General features: G+C 41.7%; 1 protein-coding gene across 6 annotated transcripts in view; it reads right to left on the bottom strand.

Moving 5' to 3' along the window:
* Positions 1–529: 529 nt before the first annotated feature.
* PDZRN4 (PDZ domain containing ring finger 4) overlaps positions 530–26,870 on the bottom strand; it is a 281,627-nt gene continuing 255,286 nt past the window's right edge. For all 6 annotated transcript variants that reach the window (XM_030016056.2, XM_030016054.1, XM_041123915.1 and 3 more), the window contains 5 exons: positions 18,759–18,857; positions 16,471–16,533; positions 13,028–13,129; positions 9,479–9,595; positions 530–2,685 (listed from right to left, as the gene is read on the bottom strand). In XM_030016056.2, coding sequence (XP_029871916.1) covers positions 1,159–2,685; positions 9,479–9,595; positions 13,028–13,129; positions 16,471–16,533; positions 18,759–18,857 — 1,908 coding nt within the window. In that variant the 3' untranslated portion in view covers positions 530–1,158. The remainder of the gene's footprint in view (positions 2,686–9,478; positions 9,596–13,027; positions 13,130–16,470; positions 16,534–18,758; positions 18,858–26,870) is intronic.

The following is a 26,870-nucleotide window of genomic DNA, read 5'->3' as shown; positions in this document are numbered from 1 at the left end:
AACCCCAGCCAGCTCCCACTGGGGCTCTTCTAAAAGACTTGGATGGTCCTCAACAATAAAGTTAAACCCTTAAGTCATTTAGTTGCTTTTCATTCTCTATTTTTCCTTAACTCACCTGCTATGAAAATGTCAGCGACAGCCCCTGCTAGTTTTTCTTGCACGAGATTTGGCTCAATTTAGGTAGATGCTTTGTTTATGGTTTCTATGTGCAGAACAAATATCAAGCTCAGGCAGGGAAAGGACCCACAGTGGTTACCTGACAGCATACAACACAGTAATGTATCAATGAATCAATCAACCAAATAGTAATAGCAGGTAAGAAAAAGCCAGAGAGACCCACTCACTGCTATACGTTCTGCAAAATGAAATGCTAATTCATAAGAACTAGTCTATGGAATTGTGTCCCATGTTTTTGAAATCTCTATATGCTGTAAATATCATGCATAGTGAAATGACTCATACTTTAAAGGCAAATGCTCAATTTAAATCAAAGAACTCGTGACTTTTTTTTTCTTAAAGATAAGCAATAATTTATTTCTCTTTCATCTTCACAATTATCACATACTGCCCAGCTACATGACCAATGCCACTACATAACACAGGAGAATTGCCCACCTACACTTTACTTGGACAAATACAATTGCAATTTACAGAATAAAGGTACTGTACAATGTGTAGTTGGAAAAATGTCATTCTTATCTATACGATGGGATGTGGCATATGATGTATAAACAGATGCAATCTAAGATGTAAAATGTTAAAACTTGTTAAGCCAAGGATACAGTATAAAGCGTTTTGGTTTGGTATTGTAACTAAAGTAGAAAACAACAAAAACTAGAGAAATAAATCCAGATCTTAACTTACAGGCTATGTATTAGGTTAAGACATTAATTGGCTTCTCCACTTTTTTTGTTTTGCTTTTCTTTTTCTTTTTTTTTTTTTCTACAAATGAATAATATGAATATATTGCAGGATAAAGAAAGACTGCCAGATAAAGAAGGTACCGTTATATGAAAAACAAATGAAAAATTACCAGGTAATTTTGCTTACAAAAAAGGTCAAACTATGAACAGTCACAAAATATATAAAAATGCCACATTGAACGAGGCAATCGTACTCTACCTAAACTGGTAGTATACTCTCTGAAAGAAGTTGCGTTCATACAGTAGTAACTGATAAAAAGGCATTGTGCACTCTTGTGCCATCTGGAGATTTAGCACCGTGTGTCATCAGTTCTTGGATTGTCATCCAGTTGTCCAAGATTTTCTTGTTTCTCTTTTTCATCATCTTTTTGTGACTCAGTTCAATAATGTTAATTTCCTTTTTGCCCTCGCTGCCACTCTGCGGACTTTCCTTAAGACACTCCAGCCTGCTCCTCATCATGAACTCCCGCCGCCTCCTCTGCTCCTTAGCTCGCACCAAATGCTGCTTGCGCTCTTCTTTGCTCCAGTAGCGACCCATCTTCATCTCGCTCATCGTATCATCATCTGTCGTCATCCCACTGCGCTCCTCTTTAATTTTTAAGGCACGTTCCTTCAGGATTCTGTCTCGAACTGGTCTCTTTGTGATGTACCTTGTCCCATCACTCCTTATTTTCACTTTCCATTCCATCTTGGGCTCCGCGCACTTCTGCGAGTCTTTGCACATGCTCACCAGGCTGAGCTGGCTCTGGGCGTACTCCACAGCAGACTTCTGCTGGATCAGTTGCATATAGCTTTGATAATGCTTTGCATGAGCAGGTATATTCCCGTACCTGTAAGAAGAGCTGTGATATGGAGACAGGTAGGGAATGTGCTCGCTGCTCTGCTTTTCCTGGTCTGTGAATTTGCTGCTTTCTGATGCCAGCACCGCGTTCTCAGCAGCACCGTTTTGCTCAGTGGGCTTGGTTTTGGCTGAGGTTGTCTCCCTGTTGCTTTGTCCTGAGGATGACTGATTAGCCACAATTGTGCTCCTCAGGTTTTTCCTGTTGGTTATGCTGATCATCCTCTGGAGAGAGTTATCGGGGGATCGCTCCACTGTCAGCGGAGTGCTCCTGCAACTTTCGGCCGTGTTGTAGGCGCTGGAGCTGTCCTTGTCAGACTTCTCAGGGTGCTCCATGATGTCATCCAGTTTGCCTCTTTGTACATCTATGCTGGTGTTGTAATTCCTGAACCCTTCGTCATGTAAAGCCCAAATGTCTCCATACTGATCCCTCACCTTTTGGAGCCGATGAGCTTGCATAATATTCTGACATTCGAGTTCAATGTTCCTCAGTTCCTCATTGAGTAGCTGCAGCTCATGCTCCACTCCATCTTGCTCTCTCCTGTTGCACTCTATCATGCTGCTCGAGTAATACAGGTCATACTCCCCGTGGTTCCGAATCTTGCACTTCAGTTCCAACAGCTGCCGAAACCTTTCACATTCCTCCTCTGGGTTTCCTATGAAATCCGATTCAATGTATTCCCCAGACACAAAGCTTTCATTGCACTGGAGCTCGACACTTCCTAACGTATCTTGGCTGTGGCCCAGCTCCCGTTTGCTCTGCAGGGTAGTGCTGTTCTGCTCCTCAGGTGCGTTTTCTTGCTCCGAGCTCTCGTCATTACGCAGACTTTCATCTGTAGGTCCCACCCCACTGTCCTTCTCATGATTGTTGGATGATGAGGTTGCAGTGTCTGTAGTGCCATCCTCCTCTTCATGTTTCTTTGGCTAAAAAAATGAGCAAACCAAAATGATTATCAAATGCAGACTGTATTACATGAGAATATTTTCCGGCTCTGTTTTGCTTAAACAGCTGGGATCTGATTTAAGCTGAATTAAACCAGATCACCAAACGGCACTCCTACTGCTCATAGCTTTTAAACATTTCTGAGAGTCATGCTGTGGTGGCCATACCGAGTGGAATAGATGAATCACAGCACTAGTGACATATCTTCTAAAGTCCGGAAAGAAATATTTCCCTCTCTAGCTAAGCCATCTCTTTGCAGCGCTTAAAGATAATGATCACCAGATGGTGCACTGTTTTTGATTCTGGATTATGGCCAGAGACTGATGGAGCTGAAATCTTCTCAAACTTGGGAAAAAGCTTCAGTACTGGTATCACTTCAAAAAAAATAGAGCAAGCAGCCAATCAAACAATGACTAGTACCATCTAAGAGGGTGCAAAAAGAGTACTGCTTTTTTTTAACAAGTGAACTCCTTGTTTGCTCCATGGAGGCGGGCAGGGTTGAAACCTGCAGAGGACTAGTCTGCTCCACTACACCCTCCACGGCCCACTCTCACACTTCTTGTTTTCAGTTGTCTTCTTCTGAAAGACTCTTCATTTTGAATTCTAGGATTTTGCTCAAGTAGACCTCTCTCCATTGCATCCCTGGAGACCATTTTTGTTCCCTACTTAGAGTTTATGTTCCTTAGAAATAAAACCACCCTTTTACCATTAAGTGTAGAACAACACTGAGTGCTCGCCATGGGCATAATGTCAAGCTTTTAGGCTGTTGTTTTTTAATTCACACTCCACTCATTGTACCTAACCTATTTATATTCCCAACCTATTTATATTTTCAAAGAATGCGAGATAATACCTCTCTGAAGAGACAGGCACTTTTTATTTTTCAAACTGGATAAGCAAAGAATGAGGCAGAGTGCAATTTATATGGCCTGTTAGCCAAATATCTAAGTGTACCTAGCACCAACCAAACACCGTTTCTCTTTTAGGAGGTATAATTGCATAATTATGTATAATGGTAGTAATAATCAAGGGAGAAAAAAGGTACAGTGCACCCAGTGAAAGGAAACAAACTCAAAGAGGCCACTGTCATAATTCCCTTGTTCTCTGCTTTGACAGACAGTAAAACAGGATGAAAATGTGTCTCCTATCTCATCCTTTCTCCTCTCTTCATGCACACCTCATGATCACACACCCTTCATCTGGTTTCCTCTCTTCAATTGTTAGGAAAAAAATAATGGCCTAGTCTCAGAAAACCAAACATAACCTCCGCCCCCCAAATGCAATATAATAGTGGAATAAAATAAATATTGAAAGAAACACACCACCAGGAGAATTCAGTGTCTGTGACAAGACCAGTTAAAAAATTCTGAAAAGATGTTTTAGCAATTTGTTGTCAGACAACACCTGCAAAAAAAATCTTCTCTTTAAAATTGTAGCATACATTTTACGCTCATCCTTTTGCACATACAAAGTGCAGTTGATAACAAAATGCACAATAAATGCATAATTCTCAGATAGCTTTGGCAGCCACAATGGCAATGTGCCAATTACTATCTCTCACTCTCCCCAAATGGGGAGAAACTCTCCCCTTGAATTTCAATGCCATAGGACAGAATGTATTCAGTGTTATCCAAGGGATCATGCAAAGGTTCAATGTTTCTTGATGTTGTAGGGTCAGAATTTTCTAGAAACTAGATTTTGAAACTGCAAGGGACACAGGCAGACTTTCATGAAAACTCTGCAAGTTTTAAAAATTCAGTGGTATGTATTTTCCCCATGTAAGATCCTCTCAGATCTTTCTACTTATCCACCTAAAAACCAATGGTATCTTGTTGTCACAGGAAAAAGCAATATGAAGGGTAGTACCAATTACACTCTAAATAACTAACTATTGTAGAATTGTTCTATAATTATCATTCATCTATTCTTTCTTTCCTCAGCTTATGCATTGCTGTGAAGGTATATAAAGTATATTGGAAGATTTTTTATTAAGGCTCTTGTAACATTTTTCCAAAGTGGCTGCAACACTTTAGTTCTGTTTTCAGGAGTAGCTGGAGAAGCGGTGGGAATGCAATGTTTTTCCACATCACCTGTTTTTTAAGAGTTCCAAAATGTCATATTTTACACTGAGGAAAAACCCCAATGTCTAGAGAATTCTTCACGAAAACCAAGAGTAACCAGAAAGAAGAGCACCCCAACCAGTCAAGCGGCCAGGGCATTCACCAGGAGTGCTGGAGATTTAGGTTTCATTTCGTATTTTTCTAGTTTACCTCCTCCAGGTGAGTGCCACTACGTAAGCTATTCTGGTCCCTTCTCTCACTTGCTTTGGAGCTCCTCCAGCTTGTATCGACCTCCTCTGCCCCCAAACCTTTCAGCAGAGAAGTGACTCCAGTCTGGCTCACCAACACTGCACCCCAGCGACCCAACTGTGCAACCCACGTTTCTTACTCCTCTGGGAAATATTTACTACTGACACGAGGGAGAACATCTCCACCAGACACTGGGAGGGCCGTCCTGCAGAACAGCCACGAATTTGGGTGCCTGTCCCAAATGTAGGGCTCCATTCACACTAGCAAACGAGGAGGACCCTGAGGGTGATGACTTAGCACAACTTCTGTCCATCTTAACCCCCTAAAGAGGGTGGCGTATCCGTGATGTGTTAGCACAGGCATACAGCTTACAGGAGCTTCCTCTGATGTCTCCAGCATCGTGCCACACCACCAAGGCATATATTTGAGCACTTGTGGAAAAATCCCTTAATGTACCTATTTGTATAGGTGTTGGAAACAGACTTTACGGTTCAGGCCCATGCAATCAACACTTTCAGAATTAGTGGCTCTTGTTTTCCACACCGCTTTTATCAACAATTTAAACTTTGCTCCTTCAAATTCCACTTAATTTAGACTGGGTGAAAATAATACACTGCCTTCTACTCAAGTTACACTATCCATAATTAACACACACACACACAAAAGATGTAAACAAAGCAAACTCCATCTTTCCAGCCTAGCAGAAATCAGATGAGTGGGATTGATTTGACCAAATATAAGTGTCTATAGTACAGGCACCTGAATGTCAGGTAGTCACTTTGGGTTCCCCTCGCTGTCAGGAAGAAACAAGTCCCTGTACAATCAGACTCTTCTCAACCTAAAGCAGACATCCATATCACATTAAATCTTTCCTCAGTATGTGGATATTTGCAGCTAGTTCAATTAAGAAAATGGAAGGTAATACAGATATTTATTGTACTGCATGTTTTTGAGATACATTTTTTAAAAAATCGACTGTGATTCAAGTAAGGTAGCCTGTGGCATTTCTGTCCTGGACTTGTCAAGCTTGCCAGAGCTCCTAAACATGTGCAGACCGAGCAGTCTTTTACAGCATGAGATTGTTTTAATTTTATTTTGAAAGGTAGCAAGCCTAATTCCAGGTTAAGTCCCTTCTGACAAACAAGAGAGAGTCTCCATTGTCAGTGCGTTGCTTTTGTCAGTGTTATCTATTATCTATTCCAAACAAAGTGTTTGTTTTCAAACGTATGTTGTCAATCTCTTCTACAATTACTTCTGTTTCAAATACCAAAGGGCTCCTTAGGCCTCATCTTTGCAGTGAGAACTCAGATAATGAGAAGGCGAACCTGGCGGTGCGTACAATCAAGCAATAAATGAACCTCAAAAGATTCTGCATTTCAGCTCCAGCAAGCATTGATGCCTATAAAGTGGCTAATCTTGGAGGAATTCAGGCACTGTTCTATTCTCATTTTACAACTTACAATGTATATTGGGACGCAAAACCCAGACTGCTACTAAAGTCTGAAGGCAGTGAGATTCAGTCAAAGGGTTTAATAAACAGAGCCGCTGGGCTCTCCGGTCAGTCTCTGACAGCGAGAGGGCGACTGACCACAGCGAGAGGAATCTCCAGTGGCAGGCTAGCCATGAGGTATTCCAGCCACGAGGGAAGGTTGGGATTGATTTCACTGGTGCACTAAAAGGGAACATGCTCTTCTGCAAACAATGCTGTTCTTTTAAAACAGGCTTCTCTCAAAAAAGAATTTCCCCCAGGTATTTTCACTGTACTTCAGCTTTGAATGAACTAGAATGAAATTTTTTTATCCAATTCTTTCTCTTCTTAATAGGTTTTGATATATTCCATGATACCAAAAAGAATTTCTGCATGGCAAATGTATGGTATTTGTCTGAAAGTTATCTCTGCTGCACAATGAACCACGAAGTTGTAAAGGGGAAGGAATACAATGAGTTCTAAAAAATGGAGAATTACTTCTTTCCTCGAGGTTTATTGGACTATTCTATACAGAGAAGATACAATTCTTGATTGAATTCTATAGAGTGCCTCAAAAACATACAGAAAAGACATGACTATCTACTTGATTCTTCTATTACAAACTGTACCAATTTTTTCTGTGACAGCTCACACTAAATGTTAAAATGGCATTCTGTAAAACAGACTCATATTTGGAAGGATATTCTGCTATAGTGTACATTCAATCCTGCAGCTCACAAGATTCATGATGACAGATGATTATGAAGCCAAAGGACCGTGTTTTGGTTCACAAAAATCAAGGCTGGTGTTGGAGCGAAATCTCCACGGCCAACTGGGGAGCTTGAAGATACTCCGCTTGGCCACTGGCAGCTGCAATGAGAGTGGTTTCATTGCTCCAAAGGATTATGTGATTCACCTCAGGAAACTGCTAGGTTTCCCAGCCTAACAAGGAGTAAAGAACCAGTTTTCCGACTTGCCGAGTCACTACATAGAGTCTAGAGAGACAGCAGCTGTCACAAATTACTGACGCCCCATTACACACCAAGCTGCATTTGGTTGATTCGATTACTCATCAGAAGGGCAAAGAAATGTCTGGCTGTCCTAGAATTACTTCATGCAACCCAACGTCAGACACCGACAGAGCACAAGTGACCATAATTTTTTCAAGTGTAGCTCTCTTCTACAGTAATATAAAATTTCAGGAGGGGAAAAAAAATAATTATCCATAGTATAAAATCCCAGTGAGGAATAAACAATCTCAATGGGTTCTGTGAAATCACTTCACAGAACATCACTGTTCAATAATTAACATTCTCCGCAACCCAAATTCAGTGAAAAAGCCTTGACAAGAACTTGGGAGTGGAAGGTCACAACTGTGAATTGATTTCAGAGGTCCCAACACGTCGTGTGAGGGGCTAGTAGGGGTTTGTAGATAGACCTGCTCGAGAATTTCTACCAGAAGTGGGTGTTGGTGTGAAAATGTCACTGTGCAAAGGGAATTGCTTTGCAAAGAACAAGTGTTCTTTCTGACAGGAAATCTTTTGCTATCCAAGATAAAATTTGTGGTTAAAAAAATAAACAAGATGCCAAATATCAGTTCAAAGTAGCTAGCAGTCCAGCAGGTAGCACATTTAACCTGGGAAACTGAGGCTTGGCCCACTGCCTGGAAAAGAGGGTCGTAACTAAAAGGCTACTACAAATCCTGTTGCAAGGCTCCCTTCACCTCTGACCCTGCAGTTATTTCACGTTGTGTAAATAACTAAATGCTTATAAGATCAAGGATTTGTAATCCGATCCATCATATTCCAGATAATTGACTTAATTATTCTGTCAGTGCCTCTGTCCCAATGAATACTTAATTTATGTACAGTGAAGAGCTTTAATAGGAGCTATCACCTAGCCGACAGCCCAGCCTCGAGGCTGGAGGGGAGGTGGGGAGGAAAGAGGCTAGATGCACGTTCAGGCCCCCAATATGGACCAAGCGGTGAGGTACTTGAAGCCAGCTCTCCTGTTAGCCAAATAAGCTCCCAGGTTTCCAGAAGAAGGAAGGCTCGCACAGTCTTTCTCCCCCTCTTTGCTTCAAATTAAAATGCCTCAGGCTCTGCTTTTGAGCAATTCAGAATGGGGAAAAAACTGTAAATCACAGATTTCTGTGGGTGGAAAAACAGTTTCTCCCCAGCTGCATATATGCAGAAGCCAGGAGATGGAGCTGGATTTTATTTCTTTGGCTGTGCACAGGTGCGCATGCTGACAGATCACCTGATCCGGGAGTGGATAAGGTCACTTACGCCTTCCACAGTGAAGTACAGCTGAGAAGACCCATCCCTTGATGAAACCGTATGGCTGGGGGTGCACATGCCTCTCTGCCACAGTCACACAGCTTACAGCACATATGGGCAGGTAAAAGTCGGGATAGCAGCAAGCTGAGACTATGCTAACAATATGCTTATTTGTCTCCATTAAGAAAACAAATGCGGAGCTGTGTGCTGTCGGTATAAGAAAAATACACTTGTATTACCAAAACACCTGTTGTTTATTTTAAACATCTCCTCCATCTTGTTTTGCAAGCTCTCTGCTGCAAGGGCTGGTTCATACCTTGCATGCACACAAGAAGAGGGGCACCTATCCCAGCTTGGAGCTCTGGGTGCTACACTGATGCAATTCATTAAGAAAACCACCTTGAAATAAAATATAACAACATAAACGCCAAACACTTCAGAATTAAAAAAGGAAAGCAATATTATTCTAAGAGTTCAGAGAAAATGAGAAATCTGCACTTATCATAGCCTCCTAAATTGCTTGCTGTCTTGTCATACTGGGCCTAAGCATCTATTGTTCTCCTTTTCCTTACCTACAGTCTGCCAGAGTTCACAGCATTTTAGAGAAAGAATTCTACCAAAGCCTTTGACTCCATTTTACAGCGTACCATTTTATTCACTCTTAATAAAAAAGTATACCTAGCAAAATTTCAAATGATGCGTTTAGTAGCAGTCCTACCTGCTCCACCTCGTTCGCTGTGTACTGCATCGCTTCATTGTGCTGCTCTTCCAACATTTCCAAGTTTAACTCCTCTAAGAATTCATTCCTTTCATCATCCAGCCACCCTTCCTCCAGCTGCAAAGAATACATTAGTACATTATATTATGTTAGCAAGGACACATGCTAAAACAGGGTAAACCCAAATGGCAATGCTTGACTAGTTCTTTTTATCCTAATGATTCTCTTCAGAAAGCCAGGCGGTAGGAGTTCGTGTCTCAAAAAGAGAAGAAGAAAAAGAAGGATAAAAAAAATGGGACTCTCATGCCTTTTATCCTTTCTTGAAACAGTATGACTGATTTTCTCTCGTAATGAAGGAGACTGCACAGCACAGACATTATTTCCTTTCAAAAGGTATGAAAGGCGCAGCGCATAATCCTGAAGCTGTCATGTTCATTACCGCCGAGAGCCCCCGCGCTGAAAGAGCCGCAACGTTACTAATAGGGCCAGGAGGCAACCGGGCTCTTTCCTCTGACAACCTCTGTCCCAGCGCTGTGCCCTGCTGCCGCCACCTCAATAGAAACCTTACGTTGTGTTTCTGTCACCGTTTTCCCATTGATCTTCCAGGTAAACAAACAAACAGAGTAGGGTGACAGAAAGATGCGGTGACTTGAAGGGAGGTTATTTTTGTTCTCGCCGTGTGCCTGGAAGCAAGGCTTATCTGTTTGGGTTTTTTTTGGTTTTTTTTTTTCCCCAAGTGTAAAATAATACTTTGACATTTGGTGAAGACAGTGTTGCAAAAGGACAGGAGGGGATGCTATGTTTTCTGTCAAGTGAGTATATCCTCTTCCCGCACCCACTTTGCACCCTTCACGTCTTTCTAAACTGATAAAACAGGCACCCCGGCCTAAAATGCTATTCTTCCCATTTTGTTCATTGCGCACATGCGTGCAGGTGGCACACATCCATTTGTATCTGTAATCTCTGGCCGGATAGCACGCTGCGTCGAAAAGGAAAATATTGGTCAGTGGCACTCCTGGCTATAACGACGAGATCGTGGCAGAAGGAAACACTGATTGTTTTGTTGCTGTTGAAGGAAACAAGAGGAAGAAGCTGACAAAAAGATGCTAAAAGGTAAGAGTCTCAGCATTAGACAATTACAAGAACGCCAACTATTCATGTCCCAAGACAGCAAGAGCAATGTGACACAGGCCAACACCACCAGCAGAAGTACCGCTGCCTCAAAGCCAGGAGAGCTCTGGCCACAGATGCCGGTCAGAGAAGTTACACCGAACCAGCAGGTAGTAGTTCAAAGCCGCACAAGAAGGGATTGATGCTCTGTGGCACTTCTGACTGAATACTGGAAGGAAACCACTGTTTCCTTCACAAGCTCTGATGTGTTTTTGCCCATGCCAATGAACTCTTTCCTCTTATAAAGAACATTAAGCCTTTTGCCATTTCCCTTGGCAAAGACAGCCTCTAACAGTTTGGGATTAGAAGGAGGCTTTTTTTCTTGAGGACGTGTAATTTTTATGTTTGTCTTTAATGGGACTTTCAAACCATTCTCTGAAACATCTGGTACTGGCCACTAGTTTTGTTTACTTGTCTTGTTTGCTTTTTTTTCCCAAGGAAAGCACAAACACAGCCTTCCTCTACCATAAAGGACGCAGTTGAATTTCCCTCATTTCAGGAGACTGCAGAGATTAACAAAGCTGGAGGATGGAAGATGAATCTCACTTGGGCAAACCTTCTGCTTTGATTGTGGCAGACCCAGTACCTAACTAATGGGAACGCTTCTGTTACAGCTTTCAGAATAAAAATAGTATATGGCTTAGTATACATGTGCACTACATACAGTGTGTGCACATACACGCATATGAACTCACACGCCTGTGCCATTTGTTTACATATTAAACAAAGGCTGTGTGCTCCTGCGGTGCTCTGTTTCAAAACATAATTATTCATCGGTATTCACTGCGCAAATAAATGGTCAGAGAAGTTTTTCTTCCCTGTTACCAAATGAATGTGCTCAGCAGTCACCCTTCAAGATTGCAATACTGCCATGACCATTTTCTATCTAGAAATAAAAGCCTGCTTAACCCTGCTGTCTTTTACCAGAGTCAAAGCAACACAACTAGCAGAAACCAGCTTGTGGACAGCCTGATTTCTGACATACTATGGCTTTTTCTTCAGTTTTGTATGGATATGTTCTTAAAACACATAAACAAAAAAACCAACACCAAAGCCCCAACACAAACCAAAACACACTTTTATAATTTGAAAGGAGCATCCACATGGGAAGCTATATTGGTACAGCCAAGGAACCCCTTATGTCATATTGATGTAACTTTTTCATGTGGACCAGTCTAAACAAATACAGGGAATGAACTTTCCTTGGGCATGTATTTTGTAAGTGGGTGGGTTTCTGTTCCCTACTGAAAAACAAAATCCTAGTGAAAAATAATAAGAATAATATTGAAACAACTCTTTCAAAACTTCTGCAACTTCCAGTGAGGGCTACAATTTTGCAATACAAACTGACGCATGGCTTTTTTTGCTGTACTGTGTCACCGGTTTTAGGGGAAATGTTTAGATTCCTGAAAAACATAAAGGAAATGAATGCTGAAATTGTGAATCTTTTATAACTACCGTATGCAAGTAGAGATTCCAAGTGGCACTGAATTACACTTACTCAATTTAATTTATACAAAGCATGCAGCTAGCGAGACTGAGAATATGAGATCAATAGCATGAGAGACAAATGGCAACATAACCAACTCTGAATTGTTGGCAGATGGAGAGAACAGTGACAATATATTGTCGTTTGCTTTGCAATGGCCTATAAACAGAATATAAAGGGAAGTACAAACAGTATTCTCCTTCCACTCTACCTTTCCTTTAGTCTGATGATCAACCTAACATATGCCCCTTGCAACGATATAAAAAATTCTTGGCATGGCAAGATTCTTGGCATTGGCATCGTTTTATGTTTAAAACCATAGAAATGTTTCTAAAAGCTTTTGAAAATGCACCTCCCAAGATACAAGCACATTTTTGTGACCAAGGTGCTTTGAAAACAATTAGATCCAGGTTTGCTGAATGGTATTGTAGTGAAAGTCCCATAATTGGTACCTAAATGAATAGTTCACATGCCTGCTTATAAGCGCATAGGATAAAAAGAAACATCACTGATGGCCAACTACAGCTTTGTGTAAGTTCCTATAAATGAGTGAGGTAAGTATGGGAAATTTACCCCCAGAACAAATAAGAACCATCTAACGAGTAATACATAGTTTTCAAGTTCTACTTCATATTTTACTAATATCATATTAGTGCTGCCAGCCTGATTTGTATACCTGCTTACTCTGCCTGCTGGAATAGTTTGGGGAAAACAAGCCCTAGTAACACCATGTTATTTTCTTTGTTGGTTAAACAGGGTCAAAGCTCAGCAATTATCTGTTTCCTCCTTTTGTCAAGAACTTTGACATTCCTATTTCTCAGCAGTTCATTACTTACAGTGAATGTGCAGTATAACCCAGGTTCTGGCTCAGTGCACCTATTTAGTCTAACCTGCATCTCCGGTCTTGCGACCAGCAACACAATTTTCTTGCATTCTTCACTGGAGAGCAATGCCACTGCCTCTTCCCGATTCTGGACATCTTGGCCATTTATCTAGAAAACAAATGAAAGTGGCACATTAGTTTCTATTTCCACAAAGCAACACACAATAAAGGGCAGATATCAGCTCATTTGTGCTGAATGTATGGACAATGAAACTCGCGCAACGGGCTCATCTTCAGCCCCTCAGTGGTAAGTGCCTTCACTCAATTATGCGCTTACTGTAAGAGCTGTATCGATCGTTGAAGGATGGTGGACATCAGAGGAAGCAGTTATGTTCATAAATGTCCAACCTGCGCCCTGGTAACATACATCTAGCAACACAATTAACCAGCCCTTGACAGGTGACGTTCATCTTTCTCCGTTCAGAGTAATGGAAGTGTCACTCTGAGATAATAGTGCTGGTGGAAGCAAGACTGGTAATGCTACAGATGAAATCAGTCACACTGTATGCTGGTAGTGAGCCAATTAGAGAGCTACAGTATTATCTCTCACCAGGCAATACTTACAGGCCACTGCTTATTGCTGCTCCATTTAATCATTTCATATTTGTGTGGACAGCTTAGTATCCAGAACCACACAAAACATATGTATCCCCCTTATCAAAATAAAAGTGGTTCTCCAATGCGAATGTGCTTTTCTCGCTACCTTCCTCCTATCTGTCACCTCATTAAACCAGCCACGTCCATGACTACATGGTAACAAACACTTTTTGCGTTGTCCAAACCCTTTATTGAGGGAATCAAATAGAAATCTTATTTTCCATACGTATTTGGTTTTGTCCAGTTCACAGCACAAGAAGTGGATTATTCTCATTGTAGCAACAAAAAAACCCCTTGGTCTATTTGAAAATGGGTGAAAACAAAACTGGAAGACAGAAGGATCTGAATATTTGGGGGAAATAAAATCTTGTAAGGGTTTGATTTCAAAGCAGCGGGAACTTGCAGATTGATTGAAAAGTAAAGAGAAAGTTGCATTTCTCCACGTATGTTTGGCCTGAAAGCCTTGACTCGAAAACACAGCTTTAATTCAGATCAAAGAAAAGCCTCATTATCTAACCAGCAACAAGTAAAGTGCCTGAGACCCTTCAAAGCTTACATTAAGGGATAGCAGTGGTCTGTGGGAGACCAGACGACCATTTGATAACGCAGAGCTGCCCTAACCCGAAAAGCAGAGACTTCAGCCCGCCCCACGGCATCTCGCTCCCACGGGCAGCACTCGTCAGCCCGGAGGTTCGCCGTTAAAAACAGCAGGAGTTTAGGCACCGTCCTTATCAAACCTTTCCCTTGACTTTGTAACATTTCATGTAAAATACTCAGGCTGTTCCCAGGTGCTCAAGGGGACTGTGAAGGTGACGGGAGAGGTGTGAGGTTTGTGAGAAGGAGAAGGGGACAGTTTCAGCCTCAAAAACGTGAGGAAATCTGCCGTAATTTTGAGAGAAATACACAAAGCAGCGCGTCCCTCCCAGCCTTAACCAATGCCGTCCGCCACCCACAGAAAACGTCCCCACGCTCAAGGATCCGGCTCTCACCCAGCCTCAGAGTAATCCCCCCATAATGGCACTGTCACCTTCTATTTCTCTGAGTTATCTCATCAATAAGAGCAGATAGAGGGTCAATGTGTTTTCAGATATGAAAGTAAACCCCACATAACTCTCTGGGTGTTAACTTTAATGATCAAACTCATAGCTATATATCAGCACTGACATTAAAGTAATGCTCCAGTCTACAAAAGGACCGCAGAATTACCTATGCTTTTCTCTCGCCCCTCGAGTCTTTACTCACAATCGAAATGAATTTCATTAGGAACTGGAGAACATTTGTCTGAACTGCTGTTGGCTCTCCACTTCACTCAGAAATTTTAGAAAGCAAGGAAAGGAGCAGAAAATGGACCTACCCTCTACTTCCTTATTTTGAAACGCACAGAGTAGGAATGAAAGTTGTTTCTACTCTGTCAAATAAACTAGGTTTTTTTCTGATTTTTGAAAGTTAGAAATGTCGTTATATCCTCTTTGCTTTCTTCAGTAGGTATTTTACAGAAAAATGCAGAAGGCAGTGCACTGACTTTTCCTCTCCTAGCCGCACCCCACGATGTGGTCCCATCACTCCCAGTACCACCAACGAGCTCACTGCCCTCGCACCGTGGCGTCTGTGTCTTCTGGGGGGGGAACACCATCCGTCCTGTGAAGGTTTTCACGTTCCCAACCTCACAGAGAATAAACCAGCAGCCCCCGAGTGAGCCCTGACATTAAAATGTAACTTATTATTTCCCCTCCAAAAGATGGGCCACTTGGTAAGCCAGCTCGTAGATCCTGTTGTGTTAGTTAGATTCCCAAAGCTGATACCAGGGTAAGAGATATAGGTACACGTTTCAGCAAAGACCTTTCCTGCAGAAATGAAAATACGGGAGGGAAGGAACAGGCTGATCTTGTGACAACGTGAAAGCTCACGTGCCTAAATTAATGAAGGGCAATTATGGAACGTGTTACAGAAAAGCAACCTGTCATCACCAGGAGCTACTTCTGGGGCTCCAGTGAGAAAAGGTTAAAATGCAAGGGTCATCGACTGGGAACCAGAACTAAAATGCTACAGTACAGCAAAGAGTTTCCAATCTACTGATTTTTGGTAGCTGTTTTGCGATTTTGTCACTAGGGCAAAAAATGTGCTATTCACTGCCAGCTGAAAATGGAAATCCACTGCTATTCTAGCGACCTCCCTCTTTGTAGAGGTACACTGCCCTCCTCCCGAGCCAGCAGCCGGCCACCCGTACCCACGGGGGCTATGCCGTACCACACAAACCTGTCTGTGGGGCAGCTCTTTAAATGAGCGGATCAACAGAAACAAAGGGGGGAAAAGAAGCCAAGATGGTGGATTAGAAAGAACTCAGAAAACCAATGTTTTATTGGTGGAGGAAAGAAAATATTAACAAAAGCCTAATGAACCCCCTCCTCAAGTATGTTCAATATCATCCTTCACTAACAGCACATTTTTTTGTATGAAAAGTCTTACCATATATGCTCAGCGCAAGTGAGTTTTACCCAAATTTATGCAATCAGTGAATGATCAGCAAGTCTCTGACACCCATATTTATGTCTGCAGAATCCCTGTTTAGAATTTGACACTGAGATGAACATAGGGGAAATGAGATTTGCTAATAAATATGGCAAAAAAAGACATGGGACATAAGGGCATGAGCCAGAACGAGTTTGTCATTCTCATTTTTCAGTACACGCACTCTAGCTCCCGGCTATTGTGTTAAAAAACAGACAGACATGGATTTTCTCATCGATCACAGTAACAAAGAGAACTACCTTCCCTCATTAACAGTCCACAGAGAACACGGCACTGCACATTTGTCTGAAGAAAGAGTTTAAGGAAGAGTCTATTGTCACATACTTGCAAAATGCGGTCGCCTTCACGGATCCGGCCATCTCTGGCAGCAATGCTGTTTGGATCAACCTGCACAGGACAACATCCAGTAACTGAACATGGAAAGATTTTTACTGGAAATGGTAACAGCTGCACAATTGCACAATTTGTAAAAGTACCATTTTTACTCTGTATACAGACAATCTGAAGTTTCCTTTAGAGTCATATGAACTCAACGGTTCTTTAAATAATCACATGAGCTTGTTTCAGATAAAAGCCTAAAGACAGAAAGGGTTGGGAGCATATGATTTTCAGATTAATACTTTCTTATGCCACTGTCAGGCATTAACCTTCAGCTGTCAGAGCACTAAGAATTAATGACAGAGTCCCTCTTCTCTGGAAGTTCACTATGGACTGAGGTGCTTCTGCAGCAGTTGATACCTCTATACAAATGGGCCTGTCTTTGGGAAAAGAGCAGGTTTATTTTTCTTTCATGGAAACATTTACTATTAAATGATTATCTCAGTTATCAATCTGTTACTTCCTCTGGAATTTTGCAGCTCGCAAGGAAACAGCAAAAAACCCCAAAGGATCTATATTGTATAGATCACTCACAGGTATTGTATGTCGTTCCTGGTCTGAGTCAGTTAATTTTAAGTTAGTTTAACCTAAATAGATGTTTAGGGCTCTATTAACAGTTTATCAAAGTCACGATAGCTCATCCCTGAGCAATGACCTACTGTTCATTGCAGGGCAATTCGATCTATCACCTTTCACTTGATGGTTATCTTAAATCATTTATTTTGCCTCGTCATGCCATAAGCTATTTTTTCAAACCAAACATTTGTGTTGAGCATTTGGTTTGCAGGTTACATCCTTTACAGCTGTTAGATATTATTTCCTTCTTGTGCATTGTCACAGAAAAAAAAAAATGATTCTGAAGTGCTTAATCAAGTACGAAAGACAATATAATTACATTCACGTTAAAAGGTCTGAGAAATTTCTGCCATGTAGGAAAACCAGCACATTTCAGATAAAATCCTGGAGTGTATTAAGAGATTCCTGCACTTTCTTTGTCCTCACAAGGTCAAACAGACTTTAACAGCAGCGTTTATACAACTGGTGGAAGACTTATTCTTGGGTAGTCTTATATTAATTCCTCACTCTTGTTCCAAGGCTGTGCTTTTCTGCTTCTTTGACATTGCTGCTGGCCTGCGAACGTGCAATCTTGCCTTCATCCCCGTTCACTGATATGTAGGAGAATTCTCTCTACTGATTGCCTCTGTCCATGAGCTTCGCTCAGAATTTAGAATCACAAAATCAGAGAATATCTCAAGTTGGCAGGATCATGGAGTCCAACTCCCTGCTCCTCACAGGACTACCTAAAACTAAACCATATGACTAAGAGCATCATCCAGAAGCTCCTTGAACCCTGAAAGGCTTGGTGCCGTGACCACTTCCCTGGGGAGCCTGTTCCAGTGACGGACCACCCTCTCAGCGAAGAACCCTTTCCTAGTGTCCAAATTTGGTTCAATGTGTCACAAAAGTGAGAAATTGGAAACGCAGCTCATGCAGGACAATCACCAGTGACCTTGGACTCGCAAGAGTTCGCTTTACCCAGAAAAACAACCCTCTTTGAATGGCTGGAGACTGAAAGGGAGCTAGTGTTCCTGGAAGTCTTGTGGGCTGAACCTGTGAAACACTGGCACCCTGTGATACGTGCTGGATGCCATGTTTTGCTGGTGAAGCCAATGAAAACCTGAGGGTTCGTCCCATCTCAGTATCCAGTATTCTGGTTTTTGTCTGGCAAAAAATATTGTTAGTCTTCCCAACATATTCCTCTCCCAAGCTACTCTCTCCACCCACCTGTGGTATGTCGGTATGTACCACAACTGTAACAAACCCACAAATAGTAAAATAATGATTATCCACTGTTACGATTACCGAGGCTGTGGCAGGGGGAGAATGCAAGCAGGGTGTGGAGAAGGTGTTTTCTCCTTAAAAACTCTGCCTGATTTCTATCATAAGGGCAGACTGCTTTCAAAATTCAGACCATGCTCAGACTGCTTTGTACTTCCCTAACTATGAAGTTGTAGTTAAAAGCATTCACATTAAAGAAGCTCACTAGTAATAATTACACTACTTGGGCAACATAATTTAAACTGATAATCTAAACGAATTGAAAGTGACACGTGCTGGCTGACGGCCGACACTTCTACACTCTGGTCTCAGAGCACTTGCTCTTACGTTCCCTGGCACGTTCAGCCCTCCACCACGAGCATCTCCCACGCTCCTCCCCATTGCCACGTCCTTACCTCGCTGACATAGATCCCCGTGTCCTCCTCATCATCAGTTCTGTAACAGACAGTCAGCCCCAGCTTCTCCTGGCTGCTAATGCGGCACAGCTCCACCTCCTACAAGAAAACACACAGGCTCGTATGGTGGCTTTTGCCAAGGGTCGAAAAAAATTGTATAGCAGAAGGGAGCACCAAGCCGCTGACATACTCATACCGTAGGACATACTCGTACTGTATGACCTACTCATACGGCCCAGTCTTGAGACACAATATTTTGTGTGCAGCTTTAAGGGGGAAAATATTCTGTAAATTAAGAAGGAAATCCCAGTATATTGCAGGTTCGAGCTATACAGAAACAGTTCAGTAAGACATGCCAAACTTTGCGAAATACGGCTGTGCATCGATTTTGCAGGTTTTTTGCTTTTGGATAATAGAAGATGACTTACAGTATATTACATAGGCATTTTAGTACTATCACATCAACTATTGATTTATAGGATATAAGACAGACTGGCTACACATCAATCAATCCATCACACAAGTGCCACTCCCTTCTAACAGCAATCCAAGCCATAAAGCAAATACACAGCCTTCCCTTAATAGCATAACTCCTTCCCTGGCCAGTTTAGTGCCATAGCTTCATTGCAGAAGCTATTAGATAACAGAAGGATGCTTCAAGGAATCTCCTGTGGAGCTGAACAGCCGTGGCATCCTTCTCAATTGTGAGATGATGCAGAAAACATATTTTTAGTGCCAGATGTCCCAGCAGTGGCATCTCATGAAAAGTGCAAGTTTTAGGGCAGATGGTGCAGCGATAACTACTACATACACCCATCTGAGTTAAGCGTCTTTAGGGTTTCATGGGGGAATCATTCACTAAAATGCAAAGCTGCACTTGGTTTGAACACTGTGAAACCAATACTTGTAATAAAGCACGATGAATCCAATAACACAGAGTATTAGCTTGGGTGCAAATGGGAAACTTTAGTTGATATATGTATTTAAAGGGACTCTGCAGGTGACATTTAGAGCTTAAGAGTTTCTGCTTCTCATGGCTGCGCAAAAAAAGGAGAGACAAACCCACGCTTCGGTTTTCAGTCTGTGGTACAGAGCTTGTTCCTCCCCATCCCCAGAGATGTCATGCAGATTAATTCATAAACAGGCGCAGGGCGCACAGCAGTGAGGACTCACTACTGAGTGAGTCCCATTGACTTGTGGGGACCAGCTGTCAAAATACCACAACTTACAGAAAAACCTGCAGTTCACACACATGGGTTAGCCGATGAACCCCACGCCATTTTCATTTCAGCTGAACATCTTTCACGAAGTGCACTGCTACGGCTTCCTCCCCTGCTCCCTCACCAACATTCACATCTACATGGGTTCAGTACCTGCATAAACCCTATAAACTTCTCCCTGGACTTTGGACATTCAACATCTTAATGGAAACGAGGAAAATGTGGAAAATACCATGAAACCTGTAGTATTCTTTAGTTTTTCTTAAATACAGCAGGAGTTTTAAATAGGGTGGTGAGAAGTGGAATAGTCGCCAGTACACATTATACATCGGGTTTGAAAGAAGAAACACTGGACCATGTTTTATTAGGGAAGAGACTCGCAGTGACCTGATTTTGGCATTGGGAGCAAAAGTATATGTACTGGAAGGAGGCCTATTCAAACCCCATAATAATTGATGCCTCCAGAGGGAAAGAACACTTGACTAGAGCTGTAATATTAGGGAGAAATTACAGTAACAAAACGGCTTCAATTACAGCAACAAGGTATACTTTTAAGGAATAAAGAAGCTTGTGGTCCCTTGGAGGCCTATAAGGAAGCCTAAATACACCATAAAGGACTGAGACTGGGACCTTTAAATCAAGGCAAATGAGGAGCTGTGCACCAGCTGAAATCCATTGACTTTCATTGTCCTGCCGGCACAACCTCCCGTCTCCCCGCGCTGAGGCTGGACAGGGGCCCCAAGGACTGCTCTGAACATAATTTCTTCGATCGGGAATGACCTTGAAGTTCTCGTGGATGATTTTTCTCGAAATGTTGCTACAAAGCTGTACCAATGTTTCAGGCTGCAAACAAACTGAATCCTTTCAGTGCACTGGCTCAATGAGCAGAATAATTTAACCATTCAGGGCATGAAAGAGCAAAGGAAAATGAGGACGACCCTAGAGGGTCCCTCCTGGGAGTCCAAGAGGATTGCTAAAACTGTCTCTGGGCACCAGCTGATGACAAATACCAGTGACTGGGATGCACCAGCCCTGGCTGCGCATAGTGCTTGAGCTGCCACAGCTTTCGTTTCTCCGCCCAGTAACAGAGCTTGGAGCTGAGATCAGTACTCGGTCCTCTTGGGACTACCTCTTTCCTAAATGACTGCACGAGGCATAGTCTGATGACTGCGCATGGCTGTAGGCACTAGAAGCTGTAGATACCTACGACTGAGATAATGGTACTTAGTGTTGAAGGCCCAATAAACATTTCATGCTTTTCAGCCTAGACTCAAGTACATACTCAAGTAGTATCTCATTCAGCATGAGGGAGAAGTTGGATGAGGTCTCTTACTTTGCTTTGGAAGTCATTCCAGACAACTGCCTTTTTCCCACGGCACATCTGCACTACTAACCTCACGGCATCATCTTTTTTACAGCAAACATGATACATCCTGGTCACATTCAAACAAATCAGGATTGACAAAACATCTTTGGAAAACTTAAAAACACTTTGAATAAAATATTGAATCATCTCTCGGAGCAAAAGCCCACAAGCCTGATCTTTAACTCTATATAACAAGCACATCTGAAACAACTTCAACAGAAGAACAGCAGCTGAGACACTAAAGAACCTTGACCATCATGGTCAAATGCATTGGACATCGCCTTTTGCGACAGACACTTTTTAGTGTTTTTTTTTTTTCCCAACTGGTCTTTAACAGAAGAAACAATAAGTTTGGCAGCAGTAATGAATTTCTAAGAATGTAATTTCCTTCTCTGAAATCCCTTTAGATACATGCACACATGCACACACACATGCACGCATGCATACAGTTGCCTTCTCTTTGGGTTTTGTGTGTGTTCATGTAGGGACTGAACTGACAGTCTTCAAAATTCAGCATTTTAAAAATCTGTGAGAAACAATATTTGGAGATTCATGAAGTGTGCTGACAGACAGATGGTGGAAGGAGAGGGACTGAGGAGAGAGCTTGGGAGATGACAGCCTCCCCCTCTTTTGGGCACTCTGGGGGCAGCCGCCTCTCAACACGAAGAGTTTTCTGCTGCCAAGTGACAGAATTCAATGCCAAATTGCTAAATCTTTGACTTGCTGCTTCTTTTCTTTGTGTGGGCAGAACAATAATTCAGTGCATTGCCACAGTGAAGACAATACTTTAAAGTGTTTTGCCATAAATTATTTGGTTAAAAGATAGACATGGAAATTAGAATAAGGACTATCCTGTCTTGAAAGACTGGGATGCAAATTTCCAAGGTAGGTCATTTCTTCAAACATAGAAAAGACAGCGAAGAGGTGCAGGTCGTGATCCTGAAGGACTGAAAACTGGTTATACTGGTCATCCTCTAAAGTGATGGAGTAGTGCCTGTAGCCTCTGGCTCCCAGTTAAAGGCCGTCATTCGCTTCAATGATGGAAAACCAGTTTACAGGCTGTCAGCCTCAGGAGACATAAGACCAAACAAGGAGCTGTCACCTCTTTGGGGAGGGAAAGCTAGGTTAATACTGTCATTTCTCTCAGGTGCTAGAGAAGTAGATTATAAATGTCATCAACTGGGCTGTTGGCTTTCCAGAATTGCTGAAAAGAGGTTAAGGTCTATTAAAGGAGACCTTGGAAAAGTTTGCATCAGTTTGCAGTTATAGTGGGTCTTTCTACTAAAAGCTAGATTACAAAGAGTAAAGCTGATGGTCTGTTAGAAAACAGCCCATGAGCACTTCGGTGACCATTCTTAAACAGTTTTTGGGGGGCAAAAAGAGATCTGAACTGTTCACGTTTTCCCTCCACACACTGGAAAACAGGTTACAGCCTAAGAGGGAAGTTGGTAACGTTTTTTCTCACTGCACCCAGAAGATGTTGACAAGACTTATTCATGTGATGACCCTGTGCTGGAATAACTGCACACATGGAAAGCTTACTCTGCCCCGTTTTTCTTTGTTGACCACTCTGCGATTGGTCTCTACTAAGCCATGCACACCTTTGAATCTTCCCCCCACTTTCTGTCAGGATTAGCTACTCCCTGTCCAACACTGTTCAACCCATTTGTAGCATGGCTGAGCTCTGCCCCTGTCTCATCACTGCCTGTCAGCCTCTCTCACCTCCGCTCGAACCATCCCACCTCTCCACCAATACAATCCTTCTGTCCTTATCTTCAAAGCCCTTCTCAGTTCACTCTTTCCCTAAGTGACCCTTCACTCATATTCAGACAGCAGCCTCACTCACACTCTTCTCCATTTCCCCCCAAACATTTCCATTCTCCATAAGTGCCCGCATCCACACGGGCCCTGCATCATCTTCCTTCTACTCTCACCTTATAAACCATCCTGTTATCTCACCTATAGAAATCTGTAAAGAAGTTACTGCCTGGTAAGCAGGAAGTCCCATTTACTAAAGTGACTGCTTCACTACCTATGAATCATGCGTACAGCCAGGCACTACCGAAATAACCTTTTATTACTGCCACTTTGTTCTCCTTCCTCTCCCTCATCCTCTGATCCTTTGTTTGTCTTGCATCCTCACGCTTCTGGGTGATGAGAAGAAATTTTTGTACTGGTGGGAAATAAGGCAAACTAGAAATTAGAGCTCAATACAAATTAGTTGGGGTGAATAGCAAGCTGCCCTCTTCCCAAGGTAGGAGACTCTCAAAGCCCATACAAGAACCCCCAGTATTTGAAGGCAACTGGGTGGCTTTGAAACTCAGAATAAACTTGAGATCTGATGTGTCCCTTGCCCGGGAATTGCCAGGGAATAAGCAGGTTCAGGAAATCCCCGATGGTCTTTGTGATGGTAATATTATTTTTGTTGAATTTGACTTACTATATTCACAGAATTAGCAAAGACATTATTCGAATTCTTTCCACGGAACTGTAACTCTTGGGCTGCTCTAGTGCAATGGAGGTTTAAGGAGAAAAGCACTGCCTCAGCTCTAAAGGGTTTACAGTCCAGTTGCTGGACACTATAACATTGTCTTGGCTCATTCTATGTCCATTTTTCATTTTTGTCAACTCATGACTTACTAGCTGTGAAATGCAATAAGACTAGTTTTCTCTATGTAATGTAGACCAGTATAACTAATAAAAGTTAATCAATTATTCAACGTCATTCTATAGCATGACAAAGGTAAACTCTACACTTGGCTACCTCATGTCCAAACATGTCATCTTAGGACTGGGAGTCTCCTGAGACTGTGCTGACAAGGAAACTTGCTGATCCCCTTTGCAATTTATTTGTGTACAGAAACACGCCGACCCATTTCCAGAATGGAAGCCTTTAATAAGGAAACCTTAAAAAAAGGTTACCATCACAAATGACAGAGGATGAACTTATTGATACAAGTAACTGGTTGCAAGATCAAGAAATGTAAATTTTTTGAAAAATTACTGGGTTTATTTTACATTACTGAGCATATGGTTGAGATTCTTCCCTGGATGATGCTCTATAGTGAGGAAGGGAAATTTCCCTACTTTCTCAAATTTATCATAATTTTGAAAAAAATCAGTGAGATATTGCCTCATAAGACATTTTTTTTTTTAGCAGGTTTCCAGAAGTCTTCTGCCTTTAAGTCCCTATTCCCTGTTCGGTTGTAACTGCTTTGGTGCAGTCACCTTATGTAACTTTTTGTGACTTGTTTTCTTTATCTATAAGCAGAAAACAATGCAAACACCGCCAAAGTAGCAGGACATAAAAGAATAAATGATTACGGAGTGTTTGAAAGGCACTGTAGAAATATTATAAATACTCTACATCCTTCCAATATTCCCCATCTGCCTTTATAGCAATTGTTGCACACCACTAAAAGGACCAAGAGAGACTATCAAAATCGTAATAGCTATTGAGTTCCCTTCACCCGTACAGTATATCAGAGTAATGGGTCCCATGAACTCTGGTAACACCATTAGAAGGGACAGCATGGAATCAAAACACAACAGTATTTTTCCTAAATGGACAGTGTGTGATCATTTCAGTTAACAGTTAAGTCCTCATTACAATGAGAAAATCATCTCGCTGTCGAGACATAGTCAAATACGAAATTAATTTTAATTAGGGTTGCTTTCCAGTGTAACAGAACCTGTGATTCATAGTTCAGGGTTTGTATTTTTGTGACATGGTAAGATAGAGCATCCTAAACCTGTTCTGTTTATGATACAGTCAACTATTTCATTTCTTAGCATTAACTAGCATCTACCCTGTCCCATTTAACTCCATTATCCTAGAGGAAAAGAATGTCAGCTTTTCGTGCTGGTTATATATCAGTACAGTCCAGCCTGTAAAACCAAAACACTGTGCTTTCTTCCCTCTCCCCTTCGAACAACGCTCCTGAATGGGGAAAAAAAAAAGACAGAAAGGAGAAAGGAAGTTTTGCTATTTACAAGTATGAAATCGCCAGGTTTTAAATTAGGAGCCAACTCAACAGTACACATACAGCTTTTAGAAAAGGAAGTCACCACAGAGTACTGGAGAAGGAGTCCTACTTCACCAGAAGAAAGATAAAAAGCTGCCGGTCTGGAAAAGTCCTTGTGTGGAGAAACAAACAATGCAATTCAGATATGCTTTATCTTCATTCTAAAATGTACAAAAGAGCGGTATCTTGGCTCAAGTCTCTAAGGTGGCTGACAAATTGCATCTACAAAGCCCACAGTAATGTAATGTGTTCTAAGGCAAAAGAATTCAGAGCGCGCCAGTCTGTGGAGGTCTCTCTGGGTTCAGCAATTTTTCTGTACCATAGGATGATTATTAGTACCTTTTGGATCAAAACCAGATTACGAATTGTTACTAGTTGCTATTAGTGCAACACCAAGGGGGGGAAAAAAAAGTTATCTTCATAGCCACCCAGAACAATGCAGTTATCACCAATTAGTGAATTACTGCCCATCACTAAGTAAGTGGCCATGTACATACTCTGAAACAACCCCAGGTGTAGGCTGAAACACTTTTATGTTCTACCCCTTTATGGATCATTATCAGGCAGAGCTCCAAACTCTTTACACAATTTACCTCATAGCTGGGATGACCTAGATGTTTGCAAATGCTAAAATACACCAAGGTTTAGCTGACAGGTTTTGAGATTATGTCCTTGTTTTCCTCAGTTTCTTTCACAAGCACTTGTAAAGCAGCGTCTTTGTGCCAGGCTAGTTATTTTGTGTTGTAGCCTTGACTGCACTTTTGGAAGAAATCAAGTCTTATTGAATGCAATGAGTGGACCCAATACCTGATGATCCAAGGTGGAGGAGTGTAGTACTTGTCATGAATTTTAAGAAAAAGAGAAAACAAAACCAAAATAATAAAGCAAAATAAGAACAGAGTAGTTACTTTTATCTTTGCTTTTCCTTTTTACCTGTAGTAATAGCTGAGAAGCTGTTTTAATGTTCATCGCGCTAATGTTATAATTGACAGAATGATTAACTGAGTGAATAAAGCACAAAAGGCCAAGAACAGAGTACTTACAGAATAGCTCAATGAAGAATTAACTGAGAAAGTACATTAAGGTCTGACTTATTTTAATAAACTGGTTAGACTGAAAAAAAAGTCCTCATCCATCTGAGCTAGTGTCACCCTTCTGAAGCATCAAACAGAAATGCATGGGGACTACGGGGACTACACACACCTTAAAATTAAGATTCACTCTTCAGTATCATCTTGTTTCTGCATCTTTATGGGTGAGATCAACTTCCAGTTTATATGCATAGCTGAATTTTGGCTGCTCAAAGGACATACCTTTTCCAGGCTGCCAAATCACCGGTTGTTTACATTGCTACCTTCAATAGTATTTAATCTTCATAATATCACACACTCGTCATCACTGGCAAGTAATTCTGCTCATGAAATAAAAATAATAATACAAATAGAACCAGAGCTAACCCTTCACTCTTATTACAGGAACAGTTCAATCTAATGAAGTCCTA

The sequence above is a fragment of the Aquila chrysaetos genome, chromosome 5 (genome assembly GCF_900496995.4).
Source record: "Aquila chrysaetos chrysaetos chromosome 5, bAquChr1.4, whole genome shotgun sequence".
NCBI lineage: Eukaryota > Metazoa > Chordata > Aves > Accipitriformes > Accipitridae > Aquila > Aquila chrysaetos.
The sequence above is the reverse complement of the archived record's forward strand: the minus strand, read 5'-3'. Positions and strand labels throughout refer to the sequence as shown.